The 16,588-nt window shown below is 43.7% G+C and overlaps 1 protein-coding gene across 6 annotated transcripts in view; it reads left to right on the top strand.

The window, feature by feature from the left end:
* SMARCA2 (SWI/SNF related BAF chromatin remodeling complex subunit ATPase 2) overlaps positions 1-16,588 on the top strand; it is a 180,528-nt gene that overhangs the window by 73,402 nt on the left and 90,538 nt on the right. For all 6 annotated transcript variants that reach the window (XM_086684935.1, XM_086684940.1, XM_086684938.1 and 3 more), the window contains exons 19-22: positions 289-402; positions 10,315-10,422; positions 11,015-11,101; positions 14,768-14,814. In XM_086684935.1, coding sequence (XP_086541061.1) covers positions 289-402; positions 10,315-10,422; positions 11,015-11,101; positions 14,768-14,814 — 356 coding nt within the window. The remainder of the gene's footprint in view (positions 1-288; positions 403-10,314; positions 10,423-11,014; positions 11,102-14,767; positions 14,815-16,588) is intronic.

Genomic DNA, 16,588 nt, shown 5'->3' with positions numbered 1-16,588 from the left:
TAAGGCTTTGTTGCAATCCTATCCAAAAGATTCTCAACTGGGAAGCTGGGGGCTCTGGCCCCTTTTCCATGGAACTGCACATTAAGAGAGAGACACCCATTTAGAGTCCATTTTATTACCACCTGGCACGTGGGAAGAGAATTCAGAGGTAATGAATGACCTGGCCTTCGTGCTGCACATACAATTTCAGTCGTGCATTGCAACAAATAAGAAAGGTAGCCTAAAGTGTTATTAAGTGAAACATCATTAAAAAAAAAAATGTCCGACTCACCTGAGGTTCTCTTGTAGGTGGACTTGAATGAAGAAGAAACTATATTGATCATCAGGCGCCTGCACAAGGTGTTGAGACCATTTTTATTGAGGAGGCTGAAGAAAGAAGTTGAATCCCAGCTGCCAGAAAAAGTATGTTGCAAAATCAAAAAAATGGTGGCTTCTCTCTGCACCTTCAATTGTGTTTCTGTAACAGCAGGCTTGTGTTTGAGTCACAGGTGGTGTCGCGGAAATAGCGTGATGTCCTTTTTTTGTTTGATAGAAGCTAGAGATTTTAGGGTAGGGAGAGAAGGGAAATTTTGGTGTCTCCAGCCCGGTTTCCTAAGGCTCTGGGGCAGATTTTATAAAATTAGCAAATTCATAGAGTCTGCCTACATCTTAGCTTTAACTTACCTTCCCTTAACCTTGTGTTCGTTTAATGTTATACTGTAACTTTAAGGTGTTGGTTTTTTTTTTTTTTAAGTTATTGGCCTCATTGAGTTTACTCTTGCAGGAGCCACAGAATTGATGTGCTGGTGAGTCAAACCAGGACATGAGTTTGGGGCTTGAATCATCAGCAAAAGGCCTACTAGACATTTGCCAGGTTTCCTAGAAATCTATTGAATGCTTGTGATGCTTGTGATGCCACTGTTCTGATAGTAAGTGAAAAACAAGAGTTCCTGCAAATTATAGACACATCATCTAATTATTCTTGGACAGGGATTTTGTCCTGCACCATAAAAAGTAACCTCCTGTGAACCTTTTAGGCAGGTATTTATCAGGACTTTTCAGTGCCTTAGAATGTCTATTGAGCCCTTCCCTGCACATTTTTTGGTTTGACCTGGGTATTAGTTTAATATGTTTCTGATCCTATTTTGGAAGCACACACTTCTGAGTTCTAAATTATATTGTCTTAAAGATAGATTGTTTGACATTGTATATGACTTGTATGAGATACTTGGATTTGAGTTTTCTCCATAGATGAGCCAGTTCAGAAATGTATATTTTGCATCATTGTGTTTTTCTGTGTAAGGGCTCTATTTTTTTGGACAGATTGGCTCATCCTGTTCATTTTTTTAAGTGGGAGTTGACAGGGTAGTATACAAAGCTGATCTCTTTATTAAGACCGAATTCTGTTCCTAATTTCCCTACTCATTAACAGTCAGGAAAAAGAATTAAAAATAAATACAGTCCTTATATCATTCTTATCCCAGCAGAAGACTAAATAAGTATTTTATTTTGCTAGTGAATGGATCCTGGGGATTGAATGTGGTTGATATTTCTTTGACTTCCTGTGGTCTTGGTGTCTTTGGGTAATCCCCTTACTGGACCGTACTTCTTGAATAAACTGGGGCATGGGTCCATTGGTCAGTGGCCCCCTCTAACTACTTGTCATTATACTGTTACTGAGATCCTGAAAGGTATAGAAGTGGATGTTAATAATTTTAACGTATCCTATACTTCTTTTGTTTCGTTAGAAGTATAAAATAAAAGGTAACTAACCGAAGTCCTTCATTTATTCGTTTCATAATACTTGTTAATTTTGTTTACTTACTTCCAGGACTGGGTAATATAGACAGATTTTTAAAAACACATCACATGGGGTACATGGCTGGCTCAGTTGGTGGAGCATCCAACTTCAGCTCAGGTCATGATCTCACAGTTTGTGAGGTTTGTGGGGTTCGAGCCCCACACTAGGCTCTGCACTGACATTGGGATTCTCTGTTTCCCTCTCTTCTGCCCCTCCTCCGCTCGCTCTCTGTCTCCCAAAATAAATAAATAAACTTATAAAAAAAAATCTTAAAAAAGAACACATCACAAGCTGGAAGTATGCCCTGTTTTAAGAAAATCCATTATATAAGGCGCCTGGGTGGTTCACTCAGTTAAGCATCCAACTGTTGTTCGGCTCAGGTCACGATCTCACGGCTGTGGGATCGAGCCCTGTGCTGGGCTCTGCACTGAGCATGGAGGCTGCTTCATATTCTTTCTCTCTCTCCCTTTGCCCCTCTCCCCTACATGTGCATTCTCTTTGTCTCTCTCTGTCTCACTCTCTCTCTCTCCCTCTCGCTCTAAAAATAAGTAAATAAACATTAAAAAGAAAAGAAAACCCATTATATAAAACTCCCAGCTTGCCCAGAATAAGGGTTATGGGGTGATCAGTTTGTGTCACAGAGGAATTCTTTGCTTTACTAAACTACTTTTTTTCACTGTTCCTTTCACAAGAGAGCTTCCTGAGTATGGATAAACTTAAAAAAAATTAGGATTCGATTTTCGAGAGCATGTCTTCTGCATAAACTACACTTTATATTCTTTAATACCCAGAGTATTATTTGAGGTATGGTACATGCCCTGTATGTGGTATATTATCTGTGGATAAGCTGCCTTTTGTGGAGGCAGCTCGTGGAGTAGGAATAACGGGCCCTGCCTGCCGGAGCGGACATGGGTCCCCCACTGCCTGTCTCTTACTAACCGTGTGGCGTTGGTCAGTTAATCCAGTGAGTCTCAGTGCTCCTCCTCTCAGTGAACTGGAAAATAAATAATACCTGCCTTCCTACAGTCGTTGAGAGGATTCATGGAGGTGGCACTTCTAAGTCTCAGCCTGGCATGCGATACACCCTGGACCAGTGACAGTTGCTGCTGCCATGTTCCTTACTGTCTACACGTGTTGCTCTGTCTGCTGCTGACTTGAAGTTCTCCTTTGTGTTCACCTCAAGTTCTTTGTCACCTTCTGCTCCTCCTTGCTTTTTCTGGGGCCCTCCCCCATTCTGTGCCCATAAACCTTTCCAGGTGAGTAGGGAGCTAATCACACTGCTTGTGCATGTAGCTGTCGATGTGGTTTGGCCTGTGTTCCTTCTCTTCTTTTTTTGTCTTGTTAGGCTTTTTTACCTGAGGGAAGTTGGTTGGCCATTAAAGTGGCATCCTGGGGCGATAAGGAGCTTCCTTCTGCCCCCATCTGCTTACAGATGGTGTGTACACACACACACACATACACACACACACACACGTGTGTTACATACATTTGTGTTTATATTACATATACATATTACAGGTGTAATATAGCATACACCAACATAGAAATGGTGTCATGTACATGTATGTATATTTATTACATACACGTGTGTATTACATATATATGTATGTTTATTGCACGCATGTGTGTATATATTACATACACATATTACAGGCGTAATATATCATATACCAACATATAGATGGTATCATATACATAGACACGTGTGTATATTACATACATAGTGTATATATTACATATACATATCACAGGTATAATATATGCCAACATATAGATAATATCACATACATAAACATAGATGTATACGTATTACATACACTTGTATTTTACGTATACATATTACAGATGTGATATGTGTAAACATACAGATGATAAGATGTACACACACGTGTATATATTATATATACCTATTACAGGTGTGATAAATCAGACACCACAAACAACGTGTATGTCTTTCTCAGCCTGTATAAAGAACTGGATAGGAATTATGGCTGATGGTAGGAAAAGGCTACATATTCCATAGTAAGAATTCTCAAATGCTCTCATGAAACGCAACCAGTTAGGAAAGTGTTTTTTCATTTTATTTCTAACTTTACATATGATAAAATCTAGTCTCTCGGGTATACAGCTCTGTGGGCTTCGACAAATGCATAATCCTGTTAATCGTACCCACAGTCAAAATACAGAATGTTTCTACCTCCCAGACCCCCCCTCCCCCTCCCCCCCCCCCCCCCCCCCCCCCCCCCCCCCCCGCCGATCCCCTGGCGCTGCTTGTTTTTAGCCAAATCCTCTCTGGAACCGTTAGCCTCGTGCGACCCCTGATCTGTTTTCCATCCGTATAGCTTTGCCTTTTCCAGACTGTCACGTGGATAGAATCAGTCATCGTGTCTCATCAGACCTTCTGCATCTGGATTCTTTCACTCAGTACAGTGTGTTTGAGCTCCATCCAAGTTGTTGCCTGTATCAATGGTTGCCTCATTTGTATTGTTGAGTAGCTTTCTGGTCTGTGGTGCACCGTGGGGTGTCTGTCCATTTATTTGAGGGGACAGTTGGGTTGTTTCTGGTTTTTGATGATTGTGGATCCACCTGCTATAAACACTGTGCGTGGGTTTCTGCACGAACATAGCTTTTCATCTCACTCCAGTGGGATTGCTGGGTCCTGTGGTAAATGTACACATAGCTTTACAGGAAATTCTCTAAACTGACTTGTTTTCTAAGCTTCCTGAACCATTTTGCAGTTGCACCAGCAGTGTCTGAGCTGGGCGTTTCCTCCACATTCTCGTCAGTACTCTTTGAGTGTCATCAGCTTTCTTGACCTTTTTGGCCATTTCAACAGGGGTGCACTGATACCTTGTCATAAATTTGCATTTCTCCATTTTCCACTGATGTTGGGCATCTTTTCATGGCTTATTTGGCCTCCATATACCTTCTCTGATGAAATGGTGCTCAAATCTCTTGCCTGTTTTTTTTTTTTTTTTTATTGGATCGTTTCTTATCGTTGAGTTTTAAGACAGAAAAACTCTTCAGAATACAAAATATATTCCATATGTATTAAACAGTAATTCTGTCTAGTGTAGCTGGAGTAGGCTCAGGAACCTGTACTCCCTCTGATGAAACTAAAACAGGCATCTAAGGGCCAGAATTTTGGGATGTGCAGCCCTGTTTCATAGAAAAATTAGCTCGAGTAGGTGAGTTTTTAATAAAAATTTGTTTTAATCCATGAGTATTTAATAATGTAATAGGTCTAATGATCCATCTAATGAGCAGGGGGGATGTACTGTCCCCCCAGTGCCTCCAACACCACCACCAATTTGTCACATGAAATCCATTCCTTCCACTCAGGAAAGAAAGGCAGTTCATACAAAAGGACGTATGTAAAACCTAACGTAAACTAAATAAAAATTGATTTTGCGATTTAGCCCCCGTTTGGGGTCGTCTATGCTGACTCTCCACTTTGTTAATTCATACAATCAAGAAGCAACTCTACTTGCAATCGGCTGTGTACATACTGATGTCTAAATATGCTCAAATATGTGTACGATGCCTGAGGTTGACTAGAGGCTGACCTGCCCAAAATCGATCCTGATTTTGATGTCATCTGTGTAAAACCACAAACAGGCTTCCCTTAGATGGGCAACTTGTATCTTCCTTATATAAATCCGTGGAGTGCTTGATGTGATAAATCATTACTTCGGGGCTCTCACACCACAGATTCCAGAACTTGAGACTTGCAAATATTTAATGTTATTGTTTGGAAACCTCAGTTCAGAAAGTGGTAATATGTCACACAGTGTAATCTACATTGCTTGTGCCAGTAACATATCCTTTAGGGAGGGAAGTTGAAAGTGAAGAGTACTATTCAGGAGGAAACTATGGCTAAAGCTTCAAAACTTTTATGGGGTTGTGTGGAGCAGACTCTGGGCCAGTACAATCACCTGATGTGGCTCCTTGTAGGGACCAGTTTGGTCATTTACTAACATAAGAATTCTTAGGAGACAATTATTCTGAGTGTAGCTCAGTACCTCACTTTCACACATGAACAAAAATAGCCCCAGTGGCCCTCGCCAATCTCACTTGTTGGGGGGATTCTCCCTATGAAAGAGGCACAGATTTCATTCCTGCAGCACCGGCATATCTCAAGGAACTTCTGCGTTCATGCCATAATCAGGTGCCATCACATCTCTCGGACCCGGCAGTTTAAGGGGCGTGAGCATCATAGAAACTTCTTTCACTTGGTTCCTCTTGGTCTCTGTGTCTACTTAATAATCGTTCAGGCTGCCCTTTTCTCAACACATAGCTCTCATTGCCTGCCTGCTGTGTGTATGGCTGGGCTAGAAGGTGTGGGAGCCACACCAGAAACAGACATGGTGTGAGAGGTCAGACATGGTGTGGAGACGAGGTCTACTCACCTTGAACAAGGACATGACCATGAAAGGCAACATCATCCAGCCCATGTGGATGAGTAATGCAGGCATTCAAGCACTCCAGGGCAGAGGTCTCCAGAGCAGGCGCTTCAGGGAGTGTGTTTGGGCAGGGGTGCGTACTGGCAGTCCATTGGGGTATGGGAAGAAGGTTTTAGAACTTCCATTTATGTTAACTTTTTTTAAAAATGTTTATTCTTAGAGAGCAATCAGGGGAAGGGCAGAGAGAAAGGGAGACACAGAATCTGAAGCAGGTTCCAGGTCCAAGCCATCAGAAAAGAGCTTGACACGGGGCTCGAACCCACAAACCGCGAGATCATGACCTGAGCCAAAGTTGGATGCTTAACCAACTGAGCCACCCAGGCACCCTAACAAAGCTTAATTTTTTTTTTATTTTTAAAAGTTAATATAACCCAAGAATAAATAAACATTAAAAATATTTTTAAAAATTAAGCTTTGTTGACATTTAGCATACAGACTGGAATGGGTACCCATGCGGTGTGCACGGGAGAAATGAGTCACGTGCCTGGGTTGGATTGGGTAGGTGATCCCCAGGGGGAGTGTGAGGGGAAACACCACTACCCGGGCATCTGGCAGCCCACCCACCCTCACAGCCCGGCTTCTGCACTTCTTGCCTCTTGTGAGGCTATGCTGAGTTCCCTGTACCCAGATCAGAGGATGTAGGATGGTCTGATTTTAACTAACACAACACTCCTGGCCCCCATAATGGACAAAGGACTTAAAAAGATTCCACAAAGGACTGCGGGTTGAAAGCAAGAAGAAGAGCATAAGCGTAAGTCAACAGTAAGAAAAAGGCAGTCTGGCCTCTCTTGCTCCTGGTGTGAGTTTTTATTAACCACATCATAGGGTAATTGGGCTGCAATCGGCCAAAAAAAATTAGATGTTATCAAATTGGACCCTTGAAATAAATTAGCTGCCCTTAACATTGATGACTATGCCCTAAGAGCCATGTGTGTCTTCAGATATTAAAGCTAGTGCCTACATATAATGCATAAGCAAATATATGGGCATGTGTTGGGAAGATGTGCTCTCGTATGTCTACCTGAGAAGAGGATGCCTTCAAAAAAGTTTAATAGTTGGGGTGCCTGGGCGGCTCAGTCAGTTAAGCATCTGACTTTGGCTCAGGTCATGATAACGTGGCCAGTGAGTTCAAGTGCCGCATCAGGCTTTGTGCTGACAGCTCGGAGCCTGGAGCCTGATTTGGATTCTGTGTCTCCCTCTCTCTCTGCCCCTCCCCAGCTCACGCTCTGTTTTGTCTGTCTCTCAAAAATGAATAAACGTTAAAAAAAACTTTTTTTAATAAAAAAGAAAAGCTTAATTACTTCTTTGAGGGAAAAGAAAGGGAAAATTGACTCTGATAGATACGGTAATTGGGGAAGAGATATACATGTATAGGTGTGTGTGTGTATATATATATACACACACACACACACACACACACCTATATATATATATATATATATACATATATACACACCTATACATATATATATTTGAGATATATATATATATATGCCTATACATATATATATTTAAGTTACTTATTTTGAGAGAGACAGCATGAGGAGGAGAGGGATAGATAGAAAGAGAGAGAGAGAGAGAATCCCAAGCGGGCTCCACACTGCCTGCTGCAGAGCCAGAGGCGGGGCTCGAACCCACGAACCATGAGATCATGACCCAAGCTGAAACTGAGAGACGCTTAACCGACTGGGCCACCCAGGCACCACTGGGAAGATACTTTTTAAAACCCTTAAGGTAGAATAAGAATTTTTAGAAAAGAGGCACTAAGAGTAACCCCCCCACCCCAACCCCAGGCCTAGAGAAAAGTATAAAGTCAAACAAAACAGCTTGGAGTTGTCTGAGCAGGTACAGGGAGCAAACGTCAAATATAGTTGTGAAGCTTATGACGGTGATTATGATCATGTGTATCAGAGCAGCTTCTGCTCTTAGGTACCCCCTAAGGGTGCAGGGGAGGAGGGTGAGGGAGACTTCCCCTCTTAGATCAGCTGTTGGATCCTTGGGATGGGCTCACTTCTCTGCTGACCTGAATGCTGCAGGAGTATTTGGTTTCCCTGTCTGCATGGTGTCATCATATGTGCCTCCCGCTTCCCAAAGTCCCTCCCCTCCAGTGCTTAGCAGTAGCTAAGTGGTGGGAAGGGAGTTGAGGGATCTGTCCCTATATCTGTATCTGCTGCTCCCTAACGCACTTTAAAGCAAGTGGTGGCCATCCCTACTGGCAGAGTAGCCTTGGATGGCCTTGGTCATCCTTAGCATAGAGCTGGAAAGAGTGACCTCTGTCTCCAGTCCTAACTCTACCATTAAATACCCTTGTCATTTTGAACCAGACTGTCAACTTTTCTGATGCTCAGGTTCTGTATAAAATGCAGACACAACATGTAACCCTCTCCTAGAGCTCTCGTATTTTGAAATAAGTGAAGGCATCACGATCTCGCGGTCCGTGAGTTCGAGCCCCGCGTCAGGCTCTGGGCTGATGGCTCGGAGCCTGGAGCCTGTTTCCGATTCTGTGTCTCCCTCTCTCTCTGCCCCTCCCCCGTTCATGCTCTGTCTCTCTCTGTCCCAAAAATAAATAAACGTTTAAAAAAATAAATAAATAAATAAATGAAATAAGTGAAGGCACAGAACGCCCTTTGCACAGGGCCGGGTCCACAGGAAGAGCTCGGTGATATTAGCCCTTGGTGCCATTTTTATGCTTCTAACTTGTTGCGTGTCTGAACTTGTCTAATACTGCTCTTCACCATGGTCAAATTTCACCGACAGCGAACAGCTCTTGAAAAAGTCGACGTGCTGTGAAAACAGTACAGGGTCAGGTATCTGCAACAGACAGCCTGTTGTAAGTCCATTCTTATTTATGAAACTTGAACTTGAATTTCAATTTATGAACCTGAAATTTTGGTTTTTCCTCTCTGGCCAAGAAGGTCATTCCAAACGAAAAGCATATGGTAGGTCGCTTGCTTTTCTTAACTTTTCTGCAAAGACGCTAGCCCTTCTCCAGTCTTAGTCGGTGCATCAAAACAGGTGGCGGAAGGCTATTAATTGCCGCTCTATCTGGGCTGACAAAGGTGCCTTCTGACGCAACAACTGAATGAATATTCAACTTCTCTTCATCTGTGACCTCCTCGCCCTGGCCCTCAGAGCTGAAAATAACCTGATCGTTTTTAATCAGTTTATTAAACATTAGGCAGCTTGCTGATTGACTTTTAATCACATTCTGCAGATTTCTAGGCATTTATGTGACGTTTATTATGAAAATTGCACATTTGTATTCTGGGGATTTTTTTTAATAAAGAAAATAATACTAAGAAATAATCAAGGCAGATTTTATGCATTAAGAACGTGCTAGAAGTATTGCAGGTGCGTGTTAAGCCAAGGGCACATGAATCCCCTCCAACTGTTTTAAATTGGATTTTTTGCAATAGTCCAACTGGAGGCACAGGAGGCTTTGCTCTCTGTAGAAGGTCGTAAAGTTGCATCCAGTTTTGGATTAATTCCTCTCCGCACCCCCCCTCCTGCCCACCTGCCGTCCTCACAGGTAGTATTCTCTCATCTCTGAAAAGCAGAGATTAATGGTAGTCAACCTAGGGCTATTACAAATCTCACTTTTGGACCAGTACTGGGGTCGCTGTGTATGACCATTAAAAAAATGATTAACAGAAAATCTTGGGATATTGGCCAGTCGCTGTTTTTCTGTTCATATGAGAGAGGGTGTAGCCAGGAAGCAGAAGAAATACTAAGAAAAAACTCTGTATGGGACATTTTTGAATTTGAACATTTTGCAAGCCCCCCCCCCCCTTTCTCAAATATGGAACAAGTCAAGAATTTTCAGAAAACATGACCCTAGCCTCAGTTACCTACAACCTTTGGAAGGTCCCTCCATCGTAATGGTATCTTTAGGAGTGATGACCGTGGTCCCCCCACCACCCCCATCCCACCCTGCGCTCTGTGAATCCAAGAAGGGGAAACAGAGGCACCTGCAGGGCTCCAGAGAGTGCACCCGCTGCCACGCCTCAACAGCCTTCTGAGCACGGGCACCTTCTCCCCCCTCTTACCTACTTGCTGTTTCTTCTCGCCCAGGTTGAATATGTGATCAAGTGTGACATGTCAGCCCTGCAGAAGATTCTCTATCGCCATATGCAAGCCAAAGGGATCCTCCTCACAGATGGTTCCGAGAAGGATAAGAAGGTACATCACAGAAAATAGTGCAACTCAGGGTGTCATTATGCGTCTTCTCACGGCCGTGACATCACATACTCCCGGGACGTGTCCCTGCCAATGCTGATTTGTTAAAGCACACTTTGGGGCCTTTCCTCTAGCTCTTGTTGTAGCCGAAGGAAGTCTCTTAACCTCTTCAATTGCAAATTGCACTGGGGCATGGAGAACAGAGTGTGTTCCTCTCACCAAAATAGTTTTCAGCTCTGCTCATGTCACTTCTGCAGGGACTATATTCTGCCTAAGCGTGGGGTGGCATCTTAGAAGGTTTTAAAATCCGGTGCCGCTCCCCGGGCATCTGGTCTGTCTTCTCTCTCCAGGCTTCTGGGGAATAGACAGGTCGCAAAGCCATCGTCTCGACAGAATTCCCTCCCGTAGGACAAGTTAGTCCCAAGGGAGATGTTTTATGTCACTCGGGAACAGCTGTGTAACAGGAGCTTTGGACCCCAAGACGCATAGGTTACTTAGAAGACCCTATGGCCCTTTCTATAAAAGCTTACTTTTTAAAACCGGGAGTATCTGATCGATTAATCATTTGTTCTGTCTTTATTCCCCTCGTCCTTAGGGGAAAGGAGGTGCCAAGACACTTATGAACACTATTATGCAGTTGAGGAAAATCTGCAACCACCCGTATATGTTCCAGCACATCGAGGTGAGTCCCTGTTCTGCTCTGTGTTGAGTTTGATCCCGATCGCACTGTCCTGCGAATACGACTCTTACAAAAAGGCAGGTAGGAAAGAAGGAAGGCGGGAAGGAAGGAAAGAAGGAAGGAACGACAGAGGGAAGAAAGAGGGTTAAAATATGCATGGAGGTTGCAGACGTATGTTCTGATGGCTCGACAAGCAGAATTAACAAACACGGATTTTCTGGTTATGGATTCTCATTGGCACCAAGCACTTGAGCAGCTGGAATTTTATAACCAAGGGTTTAAAGTAGTGAGAAAATATTGTAAGCTCTGGCTCATTATGTGGGTTTGGGTAAGTGCTGTGAATTGCCTTGTTATGGTAGGAGCTGCGAAATTGAAGGTAATGATGAATACAGCCAGCTTCCTCAGAAGGATGCTGTGAAAAAAATATTAAAATAACGTATTTATACCTGTTGAAGAGGAAGACGTTCTCGAAACGTTCTTTGTAAAAGACGCTGACTTTGGTCTGTTGCTTCGATCTGCTTTTTTTTTTTTCTTCTCTTTCTGGCTCCTATCGCGACAGTGTAAATCCCGGCTTTTATCCTGACGCTCTGGTCTCACTGAGCTATTTTTAGGGGCGAGGACATTTCCCTCCCTGTTCATTGCGTGCAAATAAGTTTCCTAAATTGACAGAACTTCACCCCAGTGGGAACAATTGACCTGAGCAGGAAGGAAAAGGAGACAAACTATAGTCTCCCATTTTTCAGCGTTGCTGCTGATGCGTATGGCCCTTGTGGCAGTTACACACCAGGGCAGTGCCTGCTGTCCACGGCACGTGAGCAGGTGCTCCAGGGAACAAGCCACCGCAGGCCTCCAGCGCCTGCCCCCGTTCGTTAAAAAAGGAAATAAGTCGAAGGTTCTGGGAAATGAGAAATTTCATAATTACAGTATAAAAGTCGAGCTGCCATCCTCCTGACTTTCAAATCGTCTTGACTTTGACGGTTCGTTTTTCTTCTCCCTTCTTTTTGGTAACCACGCTTGTCAGATAAGAGTATTTATCGCACATTCTGTGCCTGTCCTAGAAACCTGTCCCAGGCATCCTGATAACTGCTGTCACCACTGTTCATGGGGCAGAGTAGCTATAGGCTAACAAGTTCTGGATCCAAGTAAAATGGCAGCTGCAGCAATACTAAAAAAAAAAAAAAAAAAAAAAAAACACCCAAAAAACAAAAAGAAGAAGGAAAAAGATCCCACCGTCAAGGCACAGCTATTTAGACACAGAGTGAAGGAGCATCCGGTGGGTGCACCATGGGGCGTGAGGCCACGTCCCGGGCTACTTTGTTGTGTGACTTGGTGAAAATCTCTCAGCATCTGCAAACTTCAGTGTGCTTGACCTGTCATCTCATGGTGACAGATTGATTATAGGACTGGCAGAGGCTAAACTTCAAAGAAAAAATAAGATCGGAAGCATCTTGTAAATTGACAATATATATTAAACAGATCAAAGGTAGCAATGAATTTGTGGTGGATTTACATTGGTTTGTGACTGGGGGGGGGCGTGGGGAGCCAATAAAATGTCTTCATGATGAAAATGACTTGGGGTCATGTCAGGCTAACCCATCACCCACCCATTTTGCCCGCAAAACAATTTTAAGATATTTATTCGTATGCATAGAGGGGTTTGAGAGCTTACAAGTTAGGAAAATTAAGTGTCAACCTAATTTCATTTTGGTTCTCATGCAAAAATTAGCCTTTGAAACATGGGAGGTCATGTCAGGAAGGGGGATGACGTCTTCCTCCCTCAAGCTTTTCCATCCGGAGAACCTGAGGGAGAAGATCATCAAAGGAGCTAAGTTTAAGTAACATGCCTTCCAATACTTGCATATTTACATTTTTTTTTAATTTTATTTATTTATTTTGAGAGAGAGAGAGAGACAGAGCACGAGCAGGGGAGGGGCAGAGAGAGAGGGAGAGAGAGGAGCCCAAGCAGGCTCTGCACTGTCAGCCCCGAGCCCAATGCGGGGCTCCATCCCATGAACCTCGAGATCATGACCTGAACCGTGATCAGGAGTCAGAAGTTCAACCAGCTGAGCCATTCAGGCGCCCCTTTACATTGTAAATAGCACTCAGTAGAGAGACAGTCTGATTTACATTTTTTTTTAATCACAAAAACTTTCAGAAGCATCTTCCTAGAAAGGAGACTCACGGTTTTGGCACACATAGCACCCATACAGCCCAGAGTCGGTGCACGCATTTTGCCTTTGTCTTTGTATTGTTTGCCCCACAACCTTTGTTCTTACAAAATCATACCGGAAATCCAGCCTCTCTTGTGGGCTCACTTTTTCCCCGGAGCACCTGCAAGCCAGGGAAATGACAAACGGCACTTTTTTTAAATGTTTAGTTTTGGAGGGGGGGTGTGCAGCAAGAGAGGGGGACAGAGAGTCCGAAGCAGGCTCTGTGCTGACAGCAGAGAGCCTGATGGCAGAGCTTGAACCCACGAACCTCGAGATCATGACCCAAGCTGAAGTCGGACGCTTAAGCAACTGAGCCACCCAGGTGCCCCGAAAACAGCATTTTTAAAATGCTGCTAATTCCTCAACTTGCCACCATGCACCGACACGTACCATCTCTATGGTTTTTACGTCTCTTGGAGATAGGGACAGAACCCAAAAATCTAGCCGGGAGTGGCTGCGTGTGGAATGGGCAGGCCCACGTGGTTCCTGGAGTCAGAGCGGGATCTTTGGCCGTTGTCCATCGGTGTTGATCTTGCCAGCGGGGCAGCATCCTGAGGGGCTGAGCCCACCACAGGCGATGAGGGTATTCGAGAGGAGAGCCCAAAGGGGAAGATCTGATCCCCTTGGAGGGGAAGCTCCGTGGGTCGGAGAAAGTAAGGAAGCAGAGAAGGGTGACAGCTGGTGGCTAATGTGAAGGTGTGATATGCTTCCTTTCCCCACAGATGGTCTCCCTCTCCATAAAGCAGGAATGGAAACATCACATGGAGAACAGTCATTTATTTCTTCTGCAGGATCAGTGAGGAGGGAATTATGTGATTAAGCATTTCAAAATTCGATGTAACATTCCACCATTCTTTAAATCTAAAATTCTTTGTTTTGAAAATGGAAGCCAGGCGCCTGAGGGAACAGTGTCCATTTAGGGCCTTATCTGTAACAGAGGGAAGAAAAGCACAGTATGGGAGGATTTTAGAATGTCAGTAAACTCAGATTTATGATACAGTGCACCTGTTAAATATCTTTGCAGTATACATATGTGTATGTCTGATCCTGATTTGCTTACATTAGGCTTTTCCTCTAGTCTAGACCTAACTCCTTCGGGATAGATACTCAGTTCTTTCTGGGTCCCCCGTACCTGCCTGGCTCAAACCTGGGTCAGTGGACACTTAATCACTGTTTGATAAGTAAACTAATTCTGTCATCTCAGTATGAGATTCTGGAGATTTGCAGAAACTCCCAGGACACGTTCGTGGCAGAACAAAACTCCGAATTCAAAGATACGGGGTTTCTGGTTCATCGTCTAACAAGTATTTTCCTATTTATTAATTTTGTTTAACTATACTCAAGAAATAAATAGAACGACCTCACTACAAGAGTCATTATTAAGTTAATGATTTACATGTCTGGGTTTTGTTTTTGTTTTTTTCTTTTAATCATTGTTTTCCTCCTCTCTTTTTTAAAGGAATCCTTTGCTGAACACCTGGGCTATTCAAATGGGGTCATCAATGGGTAAATCTTAAAATTTATTTTTCTTCCAAAAAGTAGTTAGTTATACCTAAACTTTTCCCTCCGTAGTGTTTCCTCTCACACACGTACGTACTGTTCTCCTGCTCAGTCCTCTCTCACCTCAGCAGAGGTGAGATAACATCAGCATTCTCTTTTATTTTATTGGCATAAATTACTCCATGCCTTAAGCATGTGGCTATTCAAAGGACATAGATCTCATTTAATAGACTTAATGGTATGCTCATGTCCTAAAAATTGTTGTGGAAGCTTCAAACATTGTGACTTATAACCGGTGGTGTAGCTTGAGCCGAAAAGAGAACTTATCATATTAAATTTAAAGTTGACACTTAACATGGACGTGCGTGAGAGGAAATGTCTCGTCTGCTATAAATATGGATGACTTTACAGTAGTTTGTCAAAGTATGGCCCGTATGAGAAATGTTTGTTTTGGGTTTTTTGGTTTTTGGGTTTTTTTCCTAGCAGCAGACATTGAAGAGAGCCATGCCTTACAACAACAAAAAAGAACCTCGCATTAACAGATAGTCTCTGTTTTGCCCCGGGGAACATTGATCATGAGGATGTAGGGGCCATTCTGGGATCCCAAAGGCAGATGGCGTCCCTGGGCTAAGCACCGGAGATGGGGACCCATCCAGAACCAGTGCCTCTAGGCTCTCCCACTCCTGTTTGCTTCCCTTTCCCCTGGCTCTGGTCACTCCTGCCACCATCACGGGACTGGCCAGGTTGCTTACTAAGAACATGGCCGCAGGAGATGTCGGGGCGGGAAGGTGGATGTTGGGAAGACGTACACTTGAAAATGTGTCTGTAGAGACAACACGCACTGTGTCACAGGATCAGCTGCCAGACGATACGCTTCAGTGTAGACTGCAGGTGCACTGACCGGTGTTCCCAGCCACGTCAGCCCTACGATTACGTTTTAATAATTTAACACATGCCTGTTGACAAAAGACAAGTAGTTTATTACAGTGGAGGAAAGGCCCTGGTTTAGGTCATTAACACCCTGACAGAGGTAAATCTACTATCCTATTTTTGATATGAACTTCTGTGCAAGCCAGGCCTCTTGTCCCCTTCCCAGTCTATCCTTCCACAGTGTGCATGGTGATCTTGTAGAAGGGTGTGGCAGATCTCTCCAGTCTCCTGTTTAAAACCCGTCAGGGGCTTCCCGTTGCACTGAAAGCTAACACACCCAGTGTGGTTAAAAGAACCCTGTGGCATCTGTCCCCACTCCCTCCTGCTGCCTCTTGGCCCTCATCTCCAGAATTCTCCTGACGCTTGTGTTCCGTTCCTCAGACTCACCAGCCTCCTTTACTCCAACAGGACCTTTGCACATACGCTTCCCTCTTTCTGGAATCTCTTCCTCTCCATTCCCAAGCCGCCATTCTTCACCTGGCTGCCTTTTTGCTCATTATCTGAGGTTTTAGCTAAACCATTCTCTCTTCAGCAAGGTCACCTCTGACCCTCTGCATCAGAGGCTGGCAATTTTTTTTTTTTTTTCTGTAAAGGGCCAGATGTCAAATATTTTTACCTTTGTGGGTCAAAAAGTCTCTATCTCAACTTGGCCCACAGTGGCATGAAAGCAGCCGTAGACAAAATAGAAATGAGTGAGCCTGGCTGCATTCCAACAAAACTCTATTTACAAAAACAGGCAGCAGGCCAGGGCCGAAATTGGCCAAACTCTGCTCTAATTTAAAGACGTCACGTGTTGCTATGCATTGTCTCATAGCAACTTGCTATTTTTCTTTTCAGTACTTATCACAAT

This window comes from Puma concolor, chromosome D4 (genome assembly GCF_028749965.1).
Source record: "Puma concolor isolate L17-30 chromosome D4, mPumCon1.1.hap2, whole genome shotgun sequence".
Taxonomy (NCBI): Eukaryota; Metazoa; Chordata; class Mammalia; order Carnivora; family Felidae; genus Puma; species Puma concolor.
This window is presented reverse-complemented; position numbering and strand designations above follow the sequence as displayed.